The sequence below is a fragment of the Zophobas morio genome, unplaced genomic scaffold, assembly GCF_036711695.1.
Source record: "Zophobas morio isolate AGI-343-1 ecotype UQ-CSIRO unplaced genomic scaffold, CSIRO_AGI_Zmor_V1 ptg000058l, whole genome shotgun sequence".
In the NCBI taxonomy this organism is placed as follows: domain Eukaryota; kingdom Metazoa; phylum Arthropoda; class Insecta; order Coleoptera; family Tenebrionidae; genus Zophobas; species Zophobas morio.
In genome coordinates this window covers 512987-539738 of record NW_026972163.1, presented here as the reverse complement: position 1 = coordinate 539738, position 26752 = coordinate 512987, and the positions used below count along the sequence as shown (strand labels likewise).

General features: G+C 33.8%; 1 protein-coding gene across 1 annotated transcript in view; it reads right to left on the bottom strand.

The window, feature by feature from the left end:
* LOC135143289 (discoidin domain-containing receptor tyrosine kinase B) overlaps nucleotides 1-26752 on the bottom strand; it is a 247657-nt gene that overhangs the window by 77480 nt on the left and 143425 nt on the right. Inside the window, exon 5 of the mRNA XM_064075159.1 lies at nucleotides 4933-5080. Coding sequence (XP_063931229.1) covers nucleotides 4933-5080 — 148 coding nt within the window. The remainder of the gene's footprint in view (nucleotides 1-4932; nucleotides 5081-26752) is intronic.

Here is a 26752-nt window from a genome sequence, read left to right as displayed (position 1 = left end):
TTAAATGTTATTTCCCTAGTTTGGATCGAAAAATTTCATTTCACAAGCTTGATTTATCAGGCAGATTTCCGCTGATTTTCTCTAATTATTACGAAACACGTGTACAAAAAAAAACATATATGATCGCCCCAAATTATGCCATCTGCAGTGGAAATCCGTACTATTCTCCAGATACAACCCAGTCTATAATTATTAATTACCTCCACCGATGAAATTAACGCCAAATGCAAAATGTGTATCCATACTTTAAGCATAACTACAACATAAAACATCAGTGAAACAGCCCTTTGTGGTTCGTCAGCACTTTAGAGGCAATATTTGAACACAGTCGTCCAGCAAACAACGTTTTCATGCTTCCATAAAAATTTAACTGCCATTTATCCACAATAAAATATGTTTTACAAATACAAAAGCGTTAAGGTATGCTATATGCGGCCCTACAATCAAATGTTTTATGTGTTGACTTCATTCGTTTAAATAAAATTTGTTCCTCAGGTGGTTGTTTAAATTATTCATTATGTAACAACCATTGCCACAAATGTGTGAAGCACCGTACGTATGAAACAGTTATGCTAACATTAATGTTAACCCAAAACAATCGGTTCATTCTAGAAATATATATATGTTATAAAATTAGCAAGAAGCATGCTTTCGAGAAACCTCTACCGGACAAATTATTCCTGAAACTTCAGAGAGTAGATGAGTGGTCAACAACAGCCTTGTTACATTTGTTATTTATATACTTACATGTACTTATTTTTTCTTTACATTCTCATGTTTATGTCTATTATGTAAAAACGACTATTTTTATTCTTTACAACATCGACGAATTTACTCTAAAATTTTCAAGAAATTGAACAACATAAAATTTTGAAAGAATTCAGTTAGAACTATAAGTATTTTCGTTTTTTATTTTTCAATACTTAACGGTTTTTATACCAATTTTGATTATTTAAATGTAGACGACATCGTGTTATTCTAATTTTTAGTACAAAATTGCCGTTGTTTTGCAAATATCGAAGTCTTTTTTACATGGACATATTGACAGCGCATTGTTACACACACCTTTGTAATGTGATGTTACTGCCTTGCAAAAAATGATAGCCGTGATCGTAAAAATTAATTGTATTTACTTGGAACTGCATGAAGTTTCATTCAGTATATAGCCAAATAACCCAAGCTATTCAATTTTCCATCGATTCTAGCTAAATCGACAATATTGTTCGCAGCATTGTACCGCTCACTGCATATTGAGTGTAAACCTAAACAATGGTCGAGAATTAATTACAAGTAACCGTCGGTCCGTGGGCTATCCTATTAGTTTTCTGTTTTCGAATAACTCACAAGAGACACGGTTCTAGACGAAATACAAATTGTACACAGCTTTGTAAAAAAATTACACCAACTAGACTTTTCACGCTATTTACTATCACATGAATATATACTGTATTTACTCAAAAATTACAGGTACATAATATGTAAGCTCTCACAATAATGTTATATTGATACGGTTGTTGGTTACCCTTCCGAGTAACAAAACAGTAATGAAAAAAATTGTTCAAAGATTATTTACATAGAACCTCTCTCGCCTTTGAACTACGCTCTAATAAATCCCGCTTTGAAAAATTATAAAATTTGATTTTGCGAAATTTTATTTGTGATAATCTCTATAGTTTCAAAAAATATCTATAGATATGGTTGTAGCAGTGTACGAAGCAACAAGGCCCATGAGAGAATCGAACTCGAAACCTTCGCGTTACATGTGTGAAACCACCCACGATCATCACTACCCTGTTGAAAATTCCTGTGAGCTCTGCTTATATTAGTATAATAAGTTGGTTAGCATTTTACCATCTACACGCTATGCTTGAAATACATAAAATTTCACAACAATCAGTTCGGTTGTTTCAAAGGTTACCTGTCTAATTTATTAAAGTCGACACAGACAGACGGACGACAGGCAGACTGAAACGGGACACCTATTTTTTTGGTACTGTAAGCGTCATGAAACGTCGAGAAAACATGACAGTAGCCATTCGCCTATGACAAGAGGGTCCATCTTAGCTAACACTCGGGTAGTAAAAGTCTGTGAAGTTTTTTAGACCGAATGGTAGCATAGGAATAAATAAATTAAACAGAAGCAACAATAATAAAACAATTATAATGGGCGATCTAAACGGAAAGGTTGGGAACAAAAAATTGCTCCAAGGTTATTTCGACAGGACTTCCCTCGCCCTTGAAATGCGATGGAACATCCAGCTTTTTCGAAAAAAATATTTATAAACAAAATTTGATATTGCGAATTTTATTTTTTTATGAGAACTTTTATCAGTTAATATTAAGATGTGTACTAATATTCACGTAAACGTGAAGATTTATTCACCAGTTATCGTATCCCCACGTGAAAAATCATCAGTGAAGATTACTCCTTCAGACACGAAATTTTCGAGAGGGCAGAGAACTTCTATTCTATTCTTTCGCGTTTTAACTCAGGGTCAAACCGATGAACCAAAATTTCATCTACTCTGACAAATTTTTTCAAAAACTCATCTGGGTCTGCGTTAGTTATGACGAAATTGGTTTGAGCAGTCATCTGCCTGATGCGCTTGTGATCAGACAATACCATTTTTGGCACCCAACGTGCAGACACTTTTTGAGCCCCAATTCTGTGTGCAAAATGTTTTCCACGGTACCCAACGAAAACCCAGATTTTCCTGCTGCAATTCGCACTTTAATTTTCCTATCTTTAAGTACCATGTCATGGACTAAATCACAACAGAAAAAAAAATTAAAATGAAAAGTCACAGACAATAGTAGGTGAACCGTTGTCGTACAAGTATATGAAAAGGCAATAACACCAGTGGAACAGAGACCTAGACTTTGGTAGGTATAGACATGTGAAACAATAACACAATAGAACAAGTCTTGGAAAGTCAATACAAATTTAAATTAATTTTTTTAAGCTTTTGAAAAACTAGACAAAGTTTTTAGAAGTATTTTATGGAGTTATCGCTTCTGTGAACTTAAGAAATCAATTGCAAAACTGGACCAAATTTTTAAAACATTTATTATTAAACGGTAACTGAAAAAGCACACGACACGGTATAATTCAGAGCGTCATTAGTGTTGTGGAGAGCAGAATTAGGTATTCTTTAATTTATTATTTTCCATTTTCATTATAACTTTAATGTACATTTGAAATTGCACAGATTGTCCAACAAATCCCTAACAAACAAGTAGATCACAGAGGGATAGCAGGAAACTGAAAACTTGCATTCCATATTCATTGAGCACTAAAGCGCTTAAAAAACAAGAAACCAGACATCTGTAACAACCACCCTGTTAAGAAACTTTCGTCAGCCATCTCTCGAAATTAAAGAGACAGAAATACCCTAAATAAAAAAGAAAAAAAAAACAAAATACAGGTGTTCTTAGCGTATTGTTTCATTATTTGCATATCCGTCATGTTCTGCATAATACCTACACAGTCATTTCACTGACTAGGATATTTGTGCTTCCACAAAAATAAAGTTTTCGCTTTCCGAGTAACATTTCCATTATTACAGACAAAACGAAAAGTTACGTTATAATTATTGCTATTACCAAAACTACCTACCAGTTTAATCTCCACTGTTTGAATGTTTAAAGACGCTACCACAGTACCAACGAATTTAATTTCATATGTATAAAGTGAGCAAATTTTCGCAGTGGAAAGCTAAAGTGCTGACATGCAGTTTCGTATCGGCAAGTTAGAAACAATTGAAATTTACCACCGCCGTTACATTATTCCCTGCTTGTTCAGCAGAAGCCGCTATTACAAACAAAATAACATACTGCTGCTAGCCGTCATTATTAGAGAAGTTCGCACAGAAAGCCCAATTACAGATAAAACATCAACGATGTGTAGGAACCATGTTACCCGTAAAGCGACTTAAAATTATTTCATTCGTTAATTACCCCAGCGTGGTTTTGCTAATTGTGGTTCTCTGCGGCGCGTTTCTTTTTTCTGAATAACTGGATAAAACCTCGGTGAAATTATTTCGGCCATAAAATGTAGCGCGTCGTTGTTCGTAAATATTAAAAAAAAAGGTTACAAATGCAGATACAGTACTACTACTAACATTATTTGACCTTGTATTGAGGATATTTGGTTAATGTCAACAAACATTTAAGACTTACAAGATTTACACTGATGTTGAGAATTATGGCTACCTAGAATTATTGGCATGTATGTAAACTATAATGCAACATAATTTAAACATTTTCTGAAATGTTTAAAATGACGTTAAATGTTATACTCGGAAAACGACGCAAAACTAAGACCCAAGTTTCTTATTGTACACGTTTTCATGAGTTAAACCAGAAAAGAAGTATTTCAATGTTTTGCTTCACGACGGTTAATGGCTAGAAAGACTAATTCTAGAATTGTGAAACCAACTGTCTTCATATATGTAAACAATTAATTATAATTCATAACCATCACAAAACGGTTGCAATATTTATTTGTTTTCCACGCTCAAAACATTTACAGTAAAATTTAGAGCCTATGATAAAAACTCAGGGCGGATTCATAAACCACAAGTACAAGAGTATGTTAATTTATAAAATTTAAATTCTGTCTACTAAGCAAAATTTTCAGATGACATCGTGAAATTGCTAGTGGGGACAGTTCGATAACTTTTGACTAGCGTTATGAGGCTCGTAACATATTTTTAAAATTTGACAACCATTGGTCTAGCAATTCCTAATTTAGTAAATAGTTGCATTAATACACAGTTACTGCTCTTGAGGAGAAATCTAAAACAGCCAAATCAGCAATTTTTGTGGTAAAAGATCATATCTGGAATTAGGTTCAGTGTCGAAGTCAAAATAGATCTTACACTATAAGTTTGACTAAAAATACGCCAACGAAGCATTCACAATATAACTAACCTGTCCATTTGCAGCCAACAAGTTCGGTTCGCATGCAAACTGTACGCACGTGATCGCTGTATGGAAGGAAGCGAATTTTCGAGGCTATTACAGGAGGATCAAGCTTCTGATCTACGATCGTGAAAGTGTTTGTATTTCCAGGTAAAAGCTGAAACAATACAAAAATATATTTATATCTGTGGAAATTCACATTCATGTATAAAGTAATGAAATCAGACAGCGCAGTTTACCGTCAAGAAAACTTAGGACAATATTACAATCGATGGAATAAGGAACATACTAGATAATATCCTGCTTGACTTTGAGTAATTTAATACAATCTATGAAGCACATAATTTCTTGTTAAGATATTTCTGCATACATTTTTTATTTTTGCAGCAGCAGTCAATTTGATAAATGTCTAATATTACATTTCTTTGGCGTCCCAGATTTCGTAGATGCTTGAGAGAAATCAGTCCTAATTTTAGTGTTTTTTGAACAGTTAGCTTATTAAAACTATCACGAAGCACACACAAATCTACGTGTCGTCATTTTAAAAACGTGTTAGTTCTTTTGTCCATAAAGCCAACTAACTGTACAAAATGGTGCTGTCGTCTGATGCCCTTATTATATTAAAGATATTCTAATTCTAGGAAGAGTTCACCGTTCAAAAAAGCTATTCCCCATCTTGAAAAATCTTCCCAATGAACAAACGCAAACTTACGGATTCGTATCCCTGCTGAAACAAGAATTAAAAGCGATTTGATTTTAACTTTCAAATGTCACAACGACGTTATAAATCTAGCTGTCAACTTGTTGCTTAATAAGCCCATACTGCGTGGACATCCTCTTCTAACAACGCAATTGGTCCTATCAATCTGTATGTGTTTATTTTAGTTTTATTCGTTTATTCATATTGCGTTTTTGTAATATTTTTTTTTACTTTTAGAATTATGTTTAAAACACGAAGTGTGCTTAGTTAGGGCTTTATGTAGTACTACTAATAATATCATAATGAAAATGCATATTTTTTATGTTCGTCTGTCAGTGTGCAAATTTAATGAATCAGTGGTCCTGATTCTATAAGGTCCTTCAGGATTATCGTAAAATCACACAGTGAAATAAATGTTTTTTGCTCTACTTCTAAATACTTAACTCACAAAACTTTTGGTGAAACGCCCTTTCATAAGTCAGCGTTCATTTAAATGCTTCTGACCATGCAAATTCATAGTTACTCGATTAGAAAAACAGCAGGTTGATCTGAACGATACCAGCTAATTACACTCTTGAATATTATACAAAAGCACTACAAATATTAGGCAAATAAACTGTAAAGTGAAACAAGAAATAAAAACATTGATTAGTATATGCAAATTTAAACAAAAAAACGTAACTTTCATGGTTATTTTAACATTTAGATTAGAATCGGTTTCCACAAATCCTAGGTTTTTGTAATCGATGCAAAAAATTATTTGCAGTTTACATCCAATCTAAAGAAAACATTCTTTGGGAAAACTGTGGAAAAACTATATGCTTAAACATTCTTTCTTGAATTCCTGAATACAATGTTTCGTTATTTGTACATTTTTATTTTAATTTTTATTTCTTAAATAATTACGCAACATCGTCTACAAAAATGATCATTCAATGTATTGTTGTGAAGATTGGTAACTAAAACCGGGGTGAATAAAACTAAAAATTTATTTCTGAGTAATTCAAATTTACACTAACTAACTACACAGTGATTATATACAAAATAATTCCGGTGCAACTTGATTGGATTCTCTCGTTGATTGAATGAATCGTTGCCAAACGTGGCCTCTGTTTAAACCCATACGTTCCCTTGGAGATATTCCATATTCGAGGATTTTCTGGAATACCTATTGCGACTTCCGCTTCCAGGATTATTCTTAGCCCGGCCGCCGTCACCGACGATGAATCACCCATCACTGCTGTACATACTAGAAAGCCCTTAAAAACCCATAGGTATTGTACCGGGGTGGTGTAAGGGTTGATTTCGTAACAGTATACTTCACTACGTTATTCTTCTTCCGACCCAAATAGTTTTCCAGAAGTTACTAGCAAACCTTGTATTGTATATAAGTACAATTACAACGTAAGTTTCCCTAAAGATGAAAAGTTTATTATTTGTTTTTGTTTGTCATTACTAACAGAGTACTACAGCATTAACTAGATTAAATTAATAATGTCCACATTTTATTAAATAAAGTTAATTTGAAAGGGATTTAAATCGGAATTGTTAGCTGGCCAGTTCAAAAGAAGAATATCTACAGCATTCAGATAATCCATAGCAACTCTCCCTATGTGAGCACTAGCACGTACAGAAAATGGGGTCCACAAAGGGATCAAATGGCATAACATATTCAACTTTGACGTTTTATAGCCAATAATTTGCACTTACGGTTCTGCTACCAACGGGAACTAACTCTATGTGACCATTGAAAAAGATGTTCCGCCTTTCCCACACATTACCACACTGCTACCAGAAAATGGAATTTCTGGAAATCTCCAACAGTTGCTGGCAACTCCTGATCACGTCTTTCAGTCATCAACAGTCCAATCCTTATGGTCTCTAACAAAACGAACTCTTGCAAATTTTTGCACTCTGTAGTAACTGATGGTTTACTCCATTTAGAACAGTTACGAACTCATTTTGGAGCAAACTGCTTGTGAGTTTCTAAGAGCGGATTGCTTAATGAAAAGTTTCACCGTTGTCCTGGTCTTCACGAACAAGAACCTGTCTCATTCCTTCGGTCTAGCATGCGATTTATGACATTTGCAATATAACACACCGAGTATCGTTTCGCCAAGTTTCTTTCATGATTCATTTCTACTTCCCTAGCGTAAGCTAAGGACGTATTGTAATAGAGTTCATCTACTAAAAAGCTACTTTCATGTTTTCTCAACGTTTAATGATCCCTAGAGAGCGAAACAATAGGTCTCGTCTTCCATCTGTCTGTGCGAATTTTTTTTTCTTAAACAGAAAATATCCGAAACTACTAGACCGATTGTTGTCAAATTTTATATGTATGTTAGAAATACAATATAGATGGGAAAATGCTAACCAAAATTTGGATAATCATCTCCACCAATAATAGGATGACGTCATCTCCAATATTTGCAATAGTAAATCTTATTTAAATTATATAAAATTAGATACTCCTGTTTTGACTTATTTCACATCAGATCTTTTGTTTCATAAATCTTTGCGTAAGTTTTGTTTAGTAAATATTTTATTGATGAATGTTTCCACCGTATAAATTATTTGTTGTTTAAAATTTCACAAGATTGTATGGCGAACTTAAATATTGTTTACTGCTCTTTTGAAACTTTAATAGTCATTCAGTTGTTGTTAATACCAGAGTCATAAGAAATTGAACATTTAAAATGGAATTGAGGTTAAATAACACCGAAAACGTGGCAGAAGCGAAGTGCGATTCCTAGTGGAGCTAGCGCGATTTATCGCGTCACCTGCATAAGGCCGCAGGTTTGTATAGTCAGGGGCAGTCGCCGGTGTTGCAACGCTGTCAATTTGGCCCAATAGTCGAGACTCAACTGCGGATCGGCGATCGTAACGGCCTAATCTCGTCAGCATGTTCGTCATGAAGATGTGCTTGGCAGTAGGCTTGCGATAGATAGAATCACCGTCGTGGGGGGAGAACAGCCCCGACCGGTAGCCCCAAACTCCGCTTATGCTAGAACGCCCCAGGGGTATTTTTGTTGTGCTCCTGTTAACTGCCGTAAATTTAGCGGACGGTTTTTGTACTTGTTTGGTTTTCATATGTGTATCTCTGTCAATTCGCGAGTATCTTTTCTTTCATATTTTTAAGGTGTTTCATTTGAAATGTAATATGTCGGTGAATATACGATAGGGGTTTTTTGAGCTGAGGAGTGAATGCTCGCAACTCTTTTGCTCCTAGAGAAGGGGTACGAATTTTAGCCCCCTCCCAAAAATTTTGTCTATTATTTCTTGCGCTCTCGAATCAGACGCAGTGTATGCTCACTTGTATGAAAGAACGTCTTTCCGCCACTTTTCAAAAAAAAAAACACAACGTAGGTTTCCATTTTGTTAGACGATCACAGCCAAGGCCAAAATTTGAATTTTTGAATTTTTCGCGGGCCTTTCAAACTTTTTCAAAATCAATTTAAGGTGGGAAATTTGAGTTATCATAGTATTAAAAATCAGAATATTCAACATTAGGACGTTCGTTGTTTTATCATAAGTCTGTCTGTGCATTATTTATTCAAATTATCATTAAAAAAAAAATGTGTTAAATGTTCCTACCTTCAGTGCTTTGGTGGTCGCCATAATTTGATTTCGGTGATAAGAAATACGAATATTTTTGATCACAAATTGGAATTTTTGTTTACTTAAACTTAACTGAATATAATGACAAAGTGTATACATATTTTCTACAATCTTCGGCATTAATATTTAAATAGACTGATTACGTTTTGCAAAGTAAGTTCGTTCACAGATATTCTTAGACCTAGGAGTTTGTTGCAAACAACAATTACGCGAATTTAAACGCAGTGTCCACTTTTTAACAACACTGTGGAAAATTTGATATTGATATTTTACAGTCGAAACGTTGTAAAAGACCTGCAATAAATGATAAACAACTGAAATTGAAGCAAAATTTTCCGAAATTCTTGATATTATAATAATAATTAATCAAATACAAATTACATTTTTTGGTATAGAAAAATTTCACACTTTTGGTTTGAAAAAATTTCCATGTGAACTCCTAAATACGCAAGCACAACATATTATTTTTTTGTCATTTAGCTATTGGCGCATGTTTCGAATGTTAAAAGAAAGCAAAGTAACAGAAAAATACAAAAATGCATAAATATATTCTATTTAAAGACATTATTATTTGTATTGATAAACTTTATTAAAACAGTCTCTATCACTATTGAGCTTGATAGCTGTAAAAATCCTAAACGGGACGCGTTAATGATAGGTACCTGAGAAAGTGACAACATCATTTAAACACAGTTTATCAAAAGGTAAGTCTGATCATTGATTAAATACACCGTTATTAAAACGAAGTCTTTAAAAGGAACACTTTGGCACACAAACGCTCCCCTTAAGACGAACGACGGGTATCGATGTGGTCTGAATTCTCGCTCTGCATTTAACGCACCGACATTTTTAACTGAAAGAGCAAAGCTCCAAAAACACGAAACAGCGAAACAAGAGTATTACCGGTTTTATTTTGTAGGTGTGTTCTGTCACTCCCATGATGATATATCGACATGAGTACATAAAATTTTGGTACAAACGATAATGAGAGCCGTAATGGAAATGAAAGGAAACGGGTGTTGATATGGATGGAAGCCCGCTTTTCAACTGTGACGACCGGAAGTTGAAGCGCCGCGACGCGCTCATTATAGCTAATGGTGAAAGTGTGCGTTGGCGAGTTCACCACTCTGTAAAAAGTGTCAATGGCATCAGACTATGATTGTTCAATTGCAGCGATACACGTGTAAAGCAATTGCTAGTTGTATGAATTTTAAACATAGAAGTTCACTAATAGTCTTCTTGTCTCTTTTAAAGTAGAACATTCAATGAAGTCGGTAACGAATGAGCTAATGAAACAACACAATTTTTAAAAGTCAGTAAATAATTACAGCAAACGCAGTTTACTGCTTCATCCGTCCTCATTTCTAATGTAGCAGCAATGAATAGTAATTGTTATTTCGGCTTTTGCGATCCAGGGCGACTTTAAATATTACATTTCTACTAGCAGATAGCACTGTGCACGTACTAGTTATAATAATTAAAGAAAATTTAAGAAAATAACTACATTCACTTTAATGCCAGTAATTAAAACTACTAAAACATACTAGAACAAGACAAAAAATCATTTATAGGCTCAAATTTATCGCCTTTCTTAAAAATCGGAGTGACAGAGACAGTTCTCCAAATCTGAGGTAATATACCAGTATAAAATGACTTTTGCATAATTTGGGATAATGAAAGCATACCGATCGAGCCCAGATGTAGATGGCTCTAAACTGCGTGTCATGTGGCTATCTTTTTTTTCAATTTTTGTAGTAAATCTGTTAGAGTACAGTTGGAGAGTACGTAATATTTTCAACTTAAACAATCTAAGTTAAACATGTACTAATTTCGCGTTGTTTACCTGCTTTAAATATATTTGACATCGCCGGTGCCGTACGAACTGGAGTCTCCGTCGCGCGGGTGCTGCAGAAGTACCTACTATTTACGCCACTATACAACATGCTTCTTTACCTAACTTTAACAGTCCACACATATTTTATTTTAACTTATAGGGGTCGTGATAAAAAATAAAAGTCGCAAAATATTTTTTTTTATTTTACAAAGAAGCTTTGTTATTTGTAGCGTTCGGCGAGGAACCGCCACTAAGGAGGCTACCGAACGACAGGAGGAGGCTGGCGCCCGAGCAACTGTTCCCGTAGAAGGCGCAGATGTGAAAGTGCCCGTTTTCACGAAAACCGGCGAGCCGTTTCTTCAGCGGCACTAGTCCTTCGAAGGTGGGGCACTGACGTGCGTCACAACTTTATTATGTTAGAAGTTCAACTAGATCTATACTGTTGCATCTCTCATCTCTTTAATACTAAGCTCAAATTGAATGCAAAGTCGGTGCTGATTTCCCTTTTTAAGAATCCTATTCTTCTGTCTATACTATCTTTCACAGACTTCACTCACGTGTTTTGTTATTTAGACAACCTCTCTCTGAGCGGAAATATTGATACTTCTAGACCGCTCTGATTTACAAACTACAGTCCCAACTTTTTTCTCATCGGTGTGCCATTGACTTCTGGAACTGTGCAGTGTGACCCTCCGACCACCGTAATTAGCTTTTTGGGTCGTCTGCCCATGTTAGTACCGGTTTTCGAATAGCCGCCCCCGAGCGAGAAACCGTGTCACCGTCACCGCGTTTTTTTTTTGTCACCATTAGAAGTCGAAACCGTCGTGCACGCGTCGTTACCGTCACCGCGCTCCCCTCCCGGGTCGCCGTACCGTCTTCGCGAGATTTCCAGGTCTCAAGGTCGCCGCCCCTAGAGCCAGGAGGAGCCCGTCCTGAGGGAAGTCGCCGCCCAGGAGGAACGACCGTACCGGACATTTAATTCGTTTCGTTTATTTTTTGTTTGTAAACCGAATTGTTGGTTATTAAGTTATTTAGCCGTAAGATTATTATTTTAGACCGTGTACCTGGTGGAATAAACCCTAATTATTGTTATAAAATATCCTTGCCGTTTTATTTTATCTATTCTCGTGTTTTCGCGGAGGCTCACCACCTGAATTCCGTGTCTCCGGCTTTAGAGCACCCCGGCGCTCCCTCCACCGGAGAGGGAGCTGGCGCCCGAGCGACCGCCGCTCCTGACCGAAGGCGCCACCCCCAGCGGCGTGAAGGTCGCCGCATAAGCTTGGTCGACCAGACGTGTTTCTGATATCAGCGATACTAGTCGACCCAAAGCTTGGCACCCAAGTACGCCGCCACACCACACGTTATCGCCGAGATTTCGGACCCTCACCGGACCGTCCGTCCCAACCGGAATTTCGCATGATGAAGAAAAACAAAATATTCAGGTGACTCAACTGATCCAACATGAATAAAATCTTCCTCTTGAACTATTTCTCTTGCAAAGACAATAAAACGTAATAAAATTACACCTACTGCAACTTTTCCAATTACTGAACTACTCTTTCGAACAAACGGATTAATTTTCCACTCAAATTTCATTTCTGTGGAGGAAAATGTGGAGTGTAATGAAGTACTTAAGCTTTAACGTAAAATGAAATATTGGTCTATGGAAAAGTCTTTTGCTTTCCGTTTTCTATGATAGCTTAACATTTAAATTTACCTTAATCTGGGTTATTGTTGTACCATCTTCTTTTTATGTTATATTATATAATATTTTTAACGCATAAAATAGACTCATACATATTCAAGCGCTTTTTTCACTTGCAAAATAATTGCAAGTATACTCCTGTAATATTCTCATGCCGTTTATTTTACAGTTGAAATTTCTTGCTATTTTAATAAACACAACTAACAAACTTAACAATAATAATTTCAAACCGTGTTTAAGTAAGTCTAGTAACGTTTAACTTCTATCTTGCCCAACACACAAGCCACAAGCTCTCTCGACCTTGTCAATGATTTTAGAAACAGGAAAATTTCAGTCACTGACGGGAATAACGACGGTTAGTCCAGTGTTGCATATGGACTCGATGATATTTTTGAGGTGGTGAACCATTACTGGTATACCTATTCAAATTAAGAAATATGGGGCGTATTCCATCTCTTTGACCCAACTTCCTCTACTTACTAATTGAATTAGAATATTGTCCACTTATGTCTTTTCTAAAAATGAAAATAAAACAATTCTGAAAGTAAAATCTATAAAAATTTAACCACAAAAAAAATATCTATTTATACAAAGTACATTTTAGAAACTATATTGAAATTTGGTACCGGAATTTTCAAATTTTTTTGTTGCAAATCTTTTTAATATATGGGATTAATGACGACAGATAACGAGCCTGGAAAATTTAAAATGCAACCATTAACACATTTTCAAAAGTAGCTTCGATCTTCGTTCCTAAATTTAATTGACATAACACATAGTCATTGTTTTAGAAATCTTCAGACAAAAGTCAATTTTTAGGTTTTATGACATTAACAAGTAATTATTGTTTATTCAATATAATACATGCTCAAAATGCTGACCCCCGTAAGTTACAAGCGAAAATTCTTTTCAAGAATGACCTCTTCACTCGGGCTAATGTCTTTGGGGTGACAGATCTGCACGCATTCCTTATTTTATTCTCCAAATGTTCAACACTATCAAGTGAAATTTGATACACCTGTGCATTAACTGCGTCCCATAGAAAAAAATCCAGGGACGTAAGGTCTGGGTTTCGCGGTGGCCAAGGATAGGATTGACGGAACTTCTTCCTATCCACCTATTAGGTAAAATTATGTCAAGGTAATCTCGAACGATTCTATAATAATAATCACACGGCGCACCGTCTTGTTGAAGCCATAAAGTTGTTCATTTTTTAAATTCACATTTTCTGCTAGCAGTGATAAAGCTTAAAGCATTTCTAAGAAAATCCAAGTATCTAATTCCTGTTGTTTCGAAAACAATTAGGAGCAACGATCTATTTCATACAAAACATTCGTTAAAAATGCCCTTCGCCAATCCATCCAGGGTTTTCTAGTGCATAGTAATGCAGATTTAGATAGTTAACACCACCGTTATTAGAAAACGTAGCCTCATCGGAAAAAAGAACATTATATTAGAAAAAAAAAACTTTTTGAAAAAAATTACAAAATTCCAGTCTTTTAGGATAATCTGTCTCCTTCAATGCTGGCACCATAATTACACAGTACAGATGGAATTTATTACCTTTGATCATTCAACTTACTGAAGATTGTTGTTATTGTTTTTATAAACGATTTACCACCAAATATCCGTGCCCTGAGTGCGATATTATTTGCTGACGACACGACCATCATTAGCCAGAATAAAAACCTAACAAAACTAAGAGAATTAGAGGAAGGCACTATGAATTGCTGCGAAATGTGGTTGAAAGCCAATAAACTTACTCTAAATAAAAATAAACCTCAATCTTTACTGTTTTCTCTAAAATAAGAACAGCCAACTTATAATAAAGTTAAATACTTGGGCATTACACTGGATTATAAATTATAAGTTAAACTGGGGGGAACAAATTGATAGTTGGGCGTCAAAACTGAATTCTGCTCTTTACCAGTTAAGAAAATTGGTCAACTATTGTACTCTTGAAGGTTCCATAACATTTTGTTTTTCAAATTTCAATAGTTTAATTAACTATGGAGTGATATTATGGGGAAATTCAACTTACGCCATTAGAATCTTCCGTATACAAAAGAAAGCTATTCGAATACTAGCCAACATTTCAGACCAACGTGTACACTGTAAACCCTTATTTAAAAAATTTGGTATATTACCTTTACCATGTTTGTACATATATAGCGTATTAATTTATGGATACGAAAATTCAACCATTTTTCAGAAAAACTCCGATTTTCACGATTATAACACACGAAATCGGGATAAATTTATCACTCCCCATTATCGCCTACAGAAAAGTCAAAAGTGTTTGAAGTTTGGCGCGATTAAGCTCCTTAACGTGCTACCGCCACACTTCAAAACCTTAAATACAAAAAATTTCAAAAGGGAAATAAAAAAACTTTTAAAAACCGAATGCTTTTATAGCACCGAAGAGTTTATTACCTCATTCAATGTATTATTGTAATAGTCCACTATTCTCGTATTCACATTAAATTGTTTGTTATTTGTAACATGTGTTTATTATTGTATATTGTCATTTTTAAGCTTCTTGTCTGTTTTATTATACAATTTATCATCATCCGACGATCCTGAACAAGCTGTACATTGTAAGGGTAATAAAGTATTATTATTATTATTATTATTATTGATTAATACCGGTTGCTCTTGAAATCATATTCTGAATGACATGAGGATTATCGTCAGTCATTTTCAATCCAGTAATTTTATATTCTGGGCTCGTTGCTGGCATTTACAATTTTCTATTAGTCACCTAGTTTGCTGCCCTAGTTTCAAAATTAAAATTAATTACCACAAAAATGTACATCATAAGTTTTGCAAGCTAAGAAAATATATAATGATATAATTTTTTTCTTAAAAAGAAAATATTTCAAGAGTTCGTTTCCTTTTTTTACCGCGACGAATCTCTGAAATTATGATTATATTCCTTTTACATTTTGTAGATATTTTGTATAGTACATATTCAAATCAGATAACTCGAAAGTCTTTCCTGGCGGCAAAAACTAAGGAAAGTTATTTTTATTGCTGGATTTCAAAAGACAAAGTAGGATTAAATATACTACCTCATGAATTCATTTTCCTAATGAATTAGTTCTCTAAATCCTTATTAAAGCTTGCTTTAAAAGGAACTTGTGCATTTCTTGCAGTGAAATGGGTATCCAATCATGTCGGATTTGAAACGTGCCATTGTTTTAGAGCATTTTCCCTCTTGTGTAAACAGATGTCTGTAGACTAATCCGAAAAGTAGAGGAAAGACGCGGTTTCAGAAAATTACGTCCCAAGATGTGTTTCTGCTGTCTGACTAAAACAAATTATTGTATAAAAGCCATTATTCATTGTTGGTCTAGGAATACTTCCGAAACAATTTCGTTGTTACAGTTTGAAAGAAAAAGTGAACAAATTAACAACTTAGGTATAATTGGTATGCAGTGCGGTCGTTGTTAAAACAAGTTAGTAATTCCATTGGTATAATTACCGTTTCACCTCATTTAGCGTTCGGAGTTTATAGGAAAGTAATCTGAACTACTGCTGAAAAAGTTAATCCGATAAAATTTTGTGCGAATTTTCCTGTAACAATAAAACTTCAAGGCAAAAAATTAAACATTATTAAATCCCTTTAGATCCCGGTCCATTGCTATCTAAAATTGGATCTTTGTCAAGTGCGCAGTCAGATTAAGAATGACCATGTTTTAGTATATCGTGTCTATAAAAAGATAATTGAGAAGGGAAAACTCCAAAATAAGTTTCCAACGCAATTTTGGCGAGTCGTAAAGTTTTACTTAAAACAACAGAAGTGGTTAAAATGAATATTGATTACTCTACGTCGTAAATCAAAATTAATATCAGCATCACAAACGAATTTCTTACTGATAGAGCGAGTGATTGTAATTGGCAACTAATAATTCTGTAATTTCCAGAGACGACGTAAGTTATCTCAAGAATTCACTTCCTGATTTTTTGCGGAAAAAACTTTTTTTTTTTGATTTCAATAATTCATGATTTTGTAAAAAAAACCGTCCAGTAGTTTCGGAGATTATTTGTGTAACAAAAATTGACACAGACGGAAACGGGAGGTCTATTTTTACGTACTTCAAGAGTCATGAAACGTCTAGAAAACATGAAAGTAGCCATTCATCAGATGGACCTTATTACAATACTTCCTTAGCTTAACTCGGGAAGTAAAGATCAATGCAATGTGAAGAACACACCACTTTACACATTCCAGCAATAATACGCACGCGATTTGATATTCCGAAATAACTCAGTTACAAATAATTTTATTTATATCATATTGAAAGGCACTACAGTAGCACTTGATTGGTTAGAACATACTGAGCACTTCAAACAATTCATCAACCGTCATAATTAAAATAAATAACATTTTAGTTACAACAGCTTCTCATTTCTCTCTAAAACAGGTAGCATGCCATTAGTAATTATAATTGTTTAACAAACTAATTAATAACAGAACAGGCAGATAATACATGATGCAAATGAATAAAAAAAAAAGATAAATTAACAATGAATGCAACGATGCGATGTGCCAGCATTCATTCCGAATGAGGGAGAAAGGACATTAGTGTTGCAAATCTAGAGAGACCATTCATCATCCGCTATCGCCTGCACCACAATACGTGAAATAATATCAGCAGGCGAGTGATACTGTTTGCTGTAACTGTAAACCATCCCGTCCAAAATTTCCATTTGGAAGTCAATCAGCTGCAAGCTTTTAGTTAAAATTAGCTCGTGTACGGTCATGTCCTGTTTGGTAATCTTCACGAGTCGAATAAATCATCTTCGATGTGTATTACTTTAAGTGATTATTCCTTTACACTGAAACTGGAGCAAACAGATTTTATATCCTAGACACGCGCACTCACTCGAAATGGCAAAATCTGACACCCTGGCACGTTTACTGAAATTGAGAGCGGCCTATTTGAATATCAATTCCAAGAGCGTACAGCTTTTGGTAATTGTGCATATTCAGTCTTCTACAGTGTATTCGCGATCCCGGGGCATGGTATAAAGAAGACATAGAGTAAAAACATATTAATAACATATCTACCTGTTTATTTTAGACAGAATTGGTAAATTACTATCTGATAAAAATTTAAACCAACTACATAGTTTGTCTAATGTGGAAATTACAGCATTCGTGTTTTGCTGCAGAATTTTTATTTCTCAAGACGAGAAAATTTTTAACGTACTATCCCTAATCTCGCTTGAACTTGAAAAATGAAAGTTATTTAAAAATATTTCATTTTACAATTCAGTATTTTCAAATAAATTTAATGAACGTGATCAGTCTGCGTCTTTCTCAGCACTAAATAACAATTACATCCTGCATAAACTAATAGTAACACTACTGGCTGAGGCATAACAAGCGTAATGCGTATGAATATTTGGGGCAGAACAGATGTTCTCGTGGACCGCTACAACTAGGCATTGGGACTGTCCAGGGAAAACGATGTTATACACAGAGGTACGAAGTTAATAAATAAATTCAGTAATATCCAGACGATTATTTTTTTAACGCTAAGTTCTGTTGGCATTTTTCGAACAAAATGATAAACGTTGGAAATAAAATTAGAAATAAAATTTCTGAAAATAAGAAATATAATTTGTACAAATGTTTGCAACCTTAAATCATTAATAGGTGAGTTACAGAAAATGATGAGATATTGAAATATAAACGCCTTTGTTTCTAGCTTGAAACGGAATGTTTAATTTACTGAAAATGAAATAAACCCATAGATATTTTATATCACTGTAAGTAATTGTATATAATATAATGATTTATCAGAATTCATCATAAAACATACACGTTACTGTAGTTTAAAAAAACATAGATTTGCATCATATTTGCAATGTACTAAATGAAGCTTCCCTCTTCATGCTAAAAACAATGGTGTTTGCAGAATTTCGATATATCTGAATATATGCGGCCGCGGAGTTTTATCAGAGATACCTTATAATTAATAAATTGAACATAACATGTTTGATATCTAGCCGGATCTGCCGTCAATTTAACAATTTGCAACCATCAAGCCCTATTTTCCGGGAAAATAATTTTAGCTACCGTATTTTGTTGTGCAGGTTTTTCAATTTTTTATTTTTTATTATTAATTATTTATTTATTATCCGTTTTTAAAATATGTGCCACTCAAATAGAAGTACTACTTATGCATGAAATTGTGGGAACTTTGACAAATTCAAAAATTCAAATCTTTTTTAATGAAATTGCGTTTGGGGAACCGGGTTTTTTCCTAACCTTTTGAATTTTTTAACGGATGTGTTTCATATTTTTAGACATACATACAAAAAGAATGTGGAATTTTCTACCGGATATCCACTTATTATTATTAATTGAATCTGGTAGTAGGTCAAATGCGTGTTTATATTTTATAACATAAACTGTGTTTTTAGGTAGCGATGGATGGCTTCGTGACTAATTTTGCACAATCACTTGTTGCAGCATAATGTACAGGTCGCTTTAAGAAAATAACGTATGCATGTAATACTTAGTAATTTCGTAACAAGAGTTGTAAGAAGCATATTACGCACGAATGGAAAAAGTCGCCTATTTCCATGAATGCCTAAGGGTTTTACAACTGGAGTTATACACTACACTTTTTCTACGACCACAGGCAAAGAAAAAAATATATTTTCTAACATTTTTCATGAAAATTAACATTTTAGTTTATTTAGATATTTTAATTATTTGTAGCAATTGTTTATTTTCACTGTACAATTGGGAGTGGTCATTAGTATTAGTTTTGTTGCTACTTGTACTCTGATCAAAGGATGCAGTCATATTATAATCTGAAATAGTGGCCTGGTTGTTTGATATAGTAGAACTGTTGTTTATAAGCACATGCGATTTTTGCTGAATTGTCAGTTTTATTTAGCTACAATAGACGATCGTCATCCACCATATTTTTTAATGCTAGTAGATCACCGCCAGCATCATCAAGGATTGTGGCAGAAGATCGCCTGAAGCAGTGACCAGTAGATTGTTTTGCTTCTGATAAACCAAAATATTCTGAGATATTTTTTGGTACACTACCGAACTTATTAGTGTATACTGTTTAGTGCATTTTTGGTTTACATAATTTAGGAAAAATGGTAACAATTTTGTAAAATGTTCTGAAGGACGTAGGTTTACACAAGTTGGATAAAAAGTATCCACTATCCTTCACTTGTTAAGGTTTAATATTTCGCAACTCCTGTTTCCTGTGAACAATCTAAAAAATTGGTCTGAAGAGTTTAGACAGTACTTCTCTCGCTGTCGGAAACGTGACGACTGCATCCCTATTATGTTTTTTTTCGTATTACATTTTTGTAGCGGGGTATTTTAAAATAAAATGAGTATTAATTTTTTCAATTTTGTCATTATTTGGCACTGACATCTTTGTAATTTTTTTGGTGATTGCTATGAATGCTTATTAAAAGAAAATTAAATTGAACGAAGTCGTCTCTGGGGTCTATAATATGTTGCCTATGCAAAAATTGTCAGGCGTAAACAGATAAAAGGAACATCCTGTATAGTTGATTTAATCAATAAAATTAATTGACTCAGTCATTATTTTTTTTTCAGACACCCCGTATAAGCAAATCTAAAAAATATTAATGCAGTGATAAATCACAAGTATAGACTCATCATTCTTTGCACACTTTAGATAGCATTTTTTTAGCAAAATTTTGCGGCGGCGTCATCAAATTTTAAGGGGGGGATGAGCAAATACAATTTTACCATGCTTATAAATTTAAAACATCTCCAAGATTTCAAAGCATTCGGTTTTGTAGTTCCTGATTAAATCAGTAAAATAAATTCACGCATTTATAAATTTTTTTGAGTCACCCTGTATATGCAAATAAAAAAAATATGAATGGAATGATAAATCACAAAATCATCATATTCTGTACATTTTAGACAGGATTTATTCGGCAAACTTTTGAGCTGACGTCATCAATTTTTTGAGGGGATAGGTAAATATATTTTGATTACAAATTTATCATGCTTATCATAACTATAAACCATCTGCAAGATTTCGGTTCTGCAGATTCAAAATTAAATTGCAAAATGTTGTTACATAATTTTGATTTTTTTCCAAGAATCTGGACGTCTCGGGTAAAAACTCAATTCGGGGTCATAAACTACATGTGTAGGACTATGTTATTTTATACAATTTAAAACCCATTTACTATGTACAATATTGAATAAGTGACGTCATCGCATTAGTGATGGGGATGATTAGACAAATTTTGGTTAGCGTTTTACCATTATATTCCTAATATAAGTACAAAACTTCACAACAATCGGTCCAGTACTTTCGGAGATTATCTGTCTAATAAAAATCCGGGACGGCAGACAGACGGACAGACGGAAACGGAAGACCTATTTCTTCGTCCTTTAGGGATCATGAAAGATCGAGAAAACGTAAAAGTAGAAAGTCGGCCGACGAACTCGATTACAATACTTCTTTTGCTTACGCTCGGGAAGTAAAAATATATTGTATTTATGTAACATAGATGTCAGAGACCTGCATAAATAAATACTGGTTATTTTGTGCATTTTGTAAAAAATCATTTATACCTACTTTTGCATCTTAAAGGCATTTGCTTTTGTTTTTAGAGCTATTAATTTAGGATAAGTGGCAATGTTGATTTTGTTTTGTTTTATGTTGATTGTAGTCCTTAACATTGAATATATCGTCCAAAAAGAAGATGGTTTCATTGTAGTCGACAGCTCTTTGAAAAATATGCAAAGAATACGTTCTCGAGAAAAGAATTTACTTTATTACTTCCCGAGCGTAAGCAAAAGAAGTATTGTAATCGAGTCCGTCGGCCGACTCTCTACTTTTACGTTTTCTCGATCTTTCATGACCCCTAGAAGACGAAGAAATAGGTCTCCCATTTCCGTCTGTCTGTCCGTCTGTCCGTCTGTCCGTCTGTCCATCTGTCCATCTGTCCGTCTGTCTGCCGTCCCGGATTTTTATTAGACAGATAATCTCCGAAAGTACTAGGCCGATTGTTGTCAAATTTTGAATTTATATTTGGCATATCATGTAGATGGTAAAACACTAACCAAAATTTGTCTAATCATCCCCACCACTAATGTGATGACGTCACTTCAAAATTGTACATAGTAAATGGGTTTTAAATTGTATAAAATAACATAGGCCTACACATGTGGTTTACGAATCCGAATTGAGTTTTTACCCGAAACGTCCAGATTTTTTGAAAAAAAATCAAAATTATAAAACAACATTTTGCAATTTAATTTTGAATCTGCTAAACCAAATGTTTTGAAATGTTGTAGATGTTTTAAGGCTATAAAGAGCATCATAAATCTTTAGTCAAAATATATTTGGTCATCCCTTCCAAAAACTTGATGACGTCAGCTCAAAAGTTTGTCGAATAAATCCTATCTAAAGTGTACAAAATATGGTGAGTCTCTTCTTGTGATTTATCATTCCATTCAAATTTTTTCGATTTGCATATACAGGGTGACTCAAAATTGAGTTAATCAGGAACTACGAAACCGAATGCTTTGAAATCTTGAAAATGTTTTAAAGTTATCATAAGCATGGTAAGTTTTTGATCAAAACGTATTTGCTTATCCCCCCTAAGAAATTGATGACGTCAGCTCGAAAGTTTGCCGAATAAATCCTATCTAAAATGTACAAAATATGGTGAGTCTCTTCTTGTGATTTATCATTCCATTCAAATTTTTTCGATTTGCATATACAGGGTGACTCAAAAAAAATAATGAATGCGTAAATGTATTTTATTGATTTAATCAGGAACTACAGAACCGAATGTTTTGAAATTTTGCAGATGTTTTAGGGTTATAAAGAGCATAATAAATTTTTAGTCGAAATATATTTGGTTATCTTCTCCAAAAAACTGATGACGTCAGCTCAAAAGTTTGCCAAATCAATCCTATCTAGAATATGCAAAATATGATGAGTCTGTACTTGTAATTTATCATTCCATTCATATTTTTTGAATCTGCATATACCGGGTGACTCAAATAAAAATGAATGCGTAAATTTATTTTATTGGTTTACTCTGGAACTACAAAACCGAATGCTTTAAAATCTACTGCAAAAAAAAACATAATAGGCATGCACTCGTCACGTTTCCGACAGCGAGGGAAGTACTGTCTAAACTCTTTAGACCAATTTTTTTTTCGTTTCCCTTCCATGGATTTTTGGTAAACAATTTCATACCGTCATGCGACTTTGTAGGCAACAGCTTTTTCGGCTTTTTCAGTAATCTTCGGGGGCGTGCATAATAATTCATTAGGTACTATCGCTAGACATTTTAGACTACAAATAAGTAGAATCAATAAGAAGGGAGAAATTTGCTATTTTTTGCAGTCCTAAATGTTACCTTCTTCCTTTTCTGCTTTTAAACAGCTTCGATTATTCCTCTAATGTCTACAATTTTGTATAAATTAGCCTGTCAGTCCTGTCATTTTCACTACCAACCTAAATTGAATAAATCGAAAAATTTTATACGCAAGCTGTGCGACAGGCATACATGATTAGGGGGTTGTATGATCTTGGTGATTTGCAATAGTGATCATAGAAAAAATGATAAATTTTAGTAAGAATCGTGTGACAACTCAAATGCTGTTAGAATACATTTCTGAAACGTATTTCATTTTAACGTTATCGTATTAACTGGGAGTATTATATGGTTTTGGAGGTCGTGGACAATTTTATACACTTATTACTACTGACGGTTTGATGGGTGTCTGCATTTGTACCTCATATACGACCAGAACCACTACTAACCAAAATTTGTTTAATCATCCCCAGCAAAATATTTGATGACATTATTATCTCAAAGTGTTTCCACAAAATCAGCGAAATCATTTAAATTTCATAAAATATATGCCCTATATCTGTAGTTTATTAATCAGTTTTTAGTTTTTACCTCAGACATTTAGTTTTTCAAAAAATATTCAAAATTGTATAGAAACATTTTCCAATTCCGACAAGGAATTAAATAGTATATATCTCTAACTTCAAAAAAGATGAACTTCCATACAAACTTTCAACCCCGATAAACTAACTCTCGATGCAGCTGTAGCGAAAGTGTAACGCCATTAAACGTTAAATGTAGTATCACATCTATCATTACACCAACTTTGTATGTCAATCGTGGTAGAGGTATATATTCTGACCTGGATATTGAGAGTTAACATGATTACTTGCATACGTGGAGAACATCCGGATTAGTACTGATCTGGAAAGTGACGATGCAATCGGTGAATACCTAATGTAACCTAACGATTACTGGATTAAAAATTACGATTAATACTTCGGAACTTATATCCATATAGATAATAGATGAACTCATGGTTTTGCCGATTCTGAGAGCAGCAAAGCAAATGTTAATTAAATTTGAGGATCCACTGAAACACGTCAATCTGTTTACTGACACGTGGCAACAACCTCTTATTGCTTTACATGCACAATAGATTAAAGCTCAAGCACAGGATGATCTTTTCTCCTAGATCTCCCCCTGTTCAAGACCACAAACCTTTTTTCGGAATAATAAGGCAAGTAAGAACAGCACTTTTATATGAATACATATATGTATCAATATTATTTCTTTACATACTTAGATTAATTTTTCATTTAAGATTTTAGTCAGCGTCTGATAGTTATTTCAAATCTACCTGTAAGGAAAAGCTGGAGCGCTATGTTACAATAAAGTATACTGCCATTTAAAAGCCATAAATATTGAACGAAATCGTAGCCATAAAATCTGCAATATTTTAATTTTAAGTGATCAGTTTGCCGTACGAACGCTTGACAATAATACCATTATATTCACAACATTAGTTGCTTTCCACAGCATGAACTACTTAGAAATCACCAGAGATTTCACGCTCGGCGTTGTTTTAGTTTGAGTACTTATTACTTCATATTTAATATATGTACCTTACATATGTTTTATAAACTTTCAATATTCTGGTTCGATTATTTAACAATGTTTCTACCATTGCTACAATTATTTTGCCATCTCAAACAAAGTTCTTATCTTTCCAACAACAGAAAAAGTAGCGTTTAACAACAATTTGCTATATTCTTTTTCAATGTTTATTTGTTGTTTTTGTTGTTGAACATAAATTTATAGTAACTAGTTTTGAAACATGTAGCTTTCGTAAAAAAAAACAAAATAACATATCCGGTAGATTATTATTATACTGTTCCTTCGAAAATTGTCAGGAGAATTACTTCAAAAATTATCGGTAATAAAAACTGCGAGGCACGCTTGCTAACAACAAACCACATACAAATTGTTAGGTTCTGAACGACTACACAATTTATCTTCAAAATATAGAATAAATTCTCTATTTTTCTTGGCAAAATTATTTTGGTAATAGTTTTCCTGGACCCTATTACAAGATCCATCCGACCAGTGATTACTTTAAAGTTTTCTCGATGTTCCATGACCCCTAGAATACGAAAAAGTAGGTCTCCCATTTCTTTTCGTTTACTTCAGGGCCGAGGGAAGTTTTGTCTAAATAACTTTAGACCAATTTTTTAATAAATATCTGTTTAAGTAAGTACATATAGCTTTTTGAGGCAACGTTATAACATTTTTGAAGAGGACATAACAATGCAATGCAGTCACCAGATCGAGTTTTAAGACAAACAATAAAATTTCACTTTACAGATTTTGCAATAACGATCAATTTGAAGCTAGATTTACTTTGCAAACTTCTGAGATAACGTGATCAAATTTTGCACAACTTTTTACTCCTACATGAAAATCATATAAAGTGCATCTAAAATTTCACGTTACCAGTCCGGTAGTTTCGAAAATTATCTGACTAATAAAATCAGTAACAAACAGAAAGGTAGACAGAAATGAAGGTTCAACGCTTGGAAATGATAAATGAAAATTAGACCGTTTCAGTTTTCAAAAAAATAAATAAATAGGTACATTTTACCAAAATGTGACTTTTATTTTAAACAGGTAGAATGGCTTTTCATTAGTTAATCTGTAATTGCTATTTGTTAATTAAATATGCAAAACTTACAGACAATGTTTACTTTTCATATACCTATTAGTTGCCAGTCAAACAAGGACGTTCCATTCTTTAGCAATGGACTGTATTATTTGCGATTCTTCTAATCTAGAATCATTTATAGGGATAATTTATAGAAAAAAAATACACTGGACTGTCGTCCCTCAATGCAATGGCAAAAAATTTGTTTTTCAATGAAATGCTGCATATCTAGAATATCTACCCTGTGTTGCATTTTCACAGAAAAACTTACATTGCCCTTCCTAAAATATTTGATTTTATTATTGAGAACCACCTTGCGATAAATAAATCTGGAAATACTATGCTCATTGTATCCATGCAGGAACAAGTGACTTTTGTTGGTAAATTGAAGTTTATCGTACGCGCCTATGAAATTGATCTGTAAATTAATACCATTAATATTTGAAATTGTGAGATAGAACGCCTGTTGAATTCAAAATTCGAAATGTAACTTTTCTGTTGAAATTAACAACAAAATCCAATTAAAACCGATTTACAAATTAAAGCCTTTCAAATGAAATTACATTTGCATTTAGGGACTCGAATAAATTCTCATAATGGAAAATAAATTTTCAATACACCTCATAGCATTCAACTAAAACATATTAAACAACTCATCAAAACTTCGTAGTCGAGTTATCAAATAAAACTGCAACGCAATAAAAGCTTGAAAAGCTGCGGACCGTAGTTTTTGTTACAGTTAAAATTTCACTGATTTTTTTTGCAGATCAAAATGCAAATGTACCGCTCAACTCGACCGTGCCTCCATACGTGAAATTTAAACCCCGAAATTGTTTGATGTTATGTATTGCACACATACCACCATACCTAACTTTACGCAACTCGTAAACTTTTGCATGACTGCCTGTCTCATCATTTCGCTAGCGA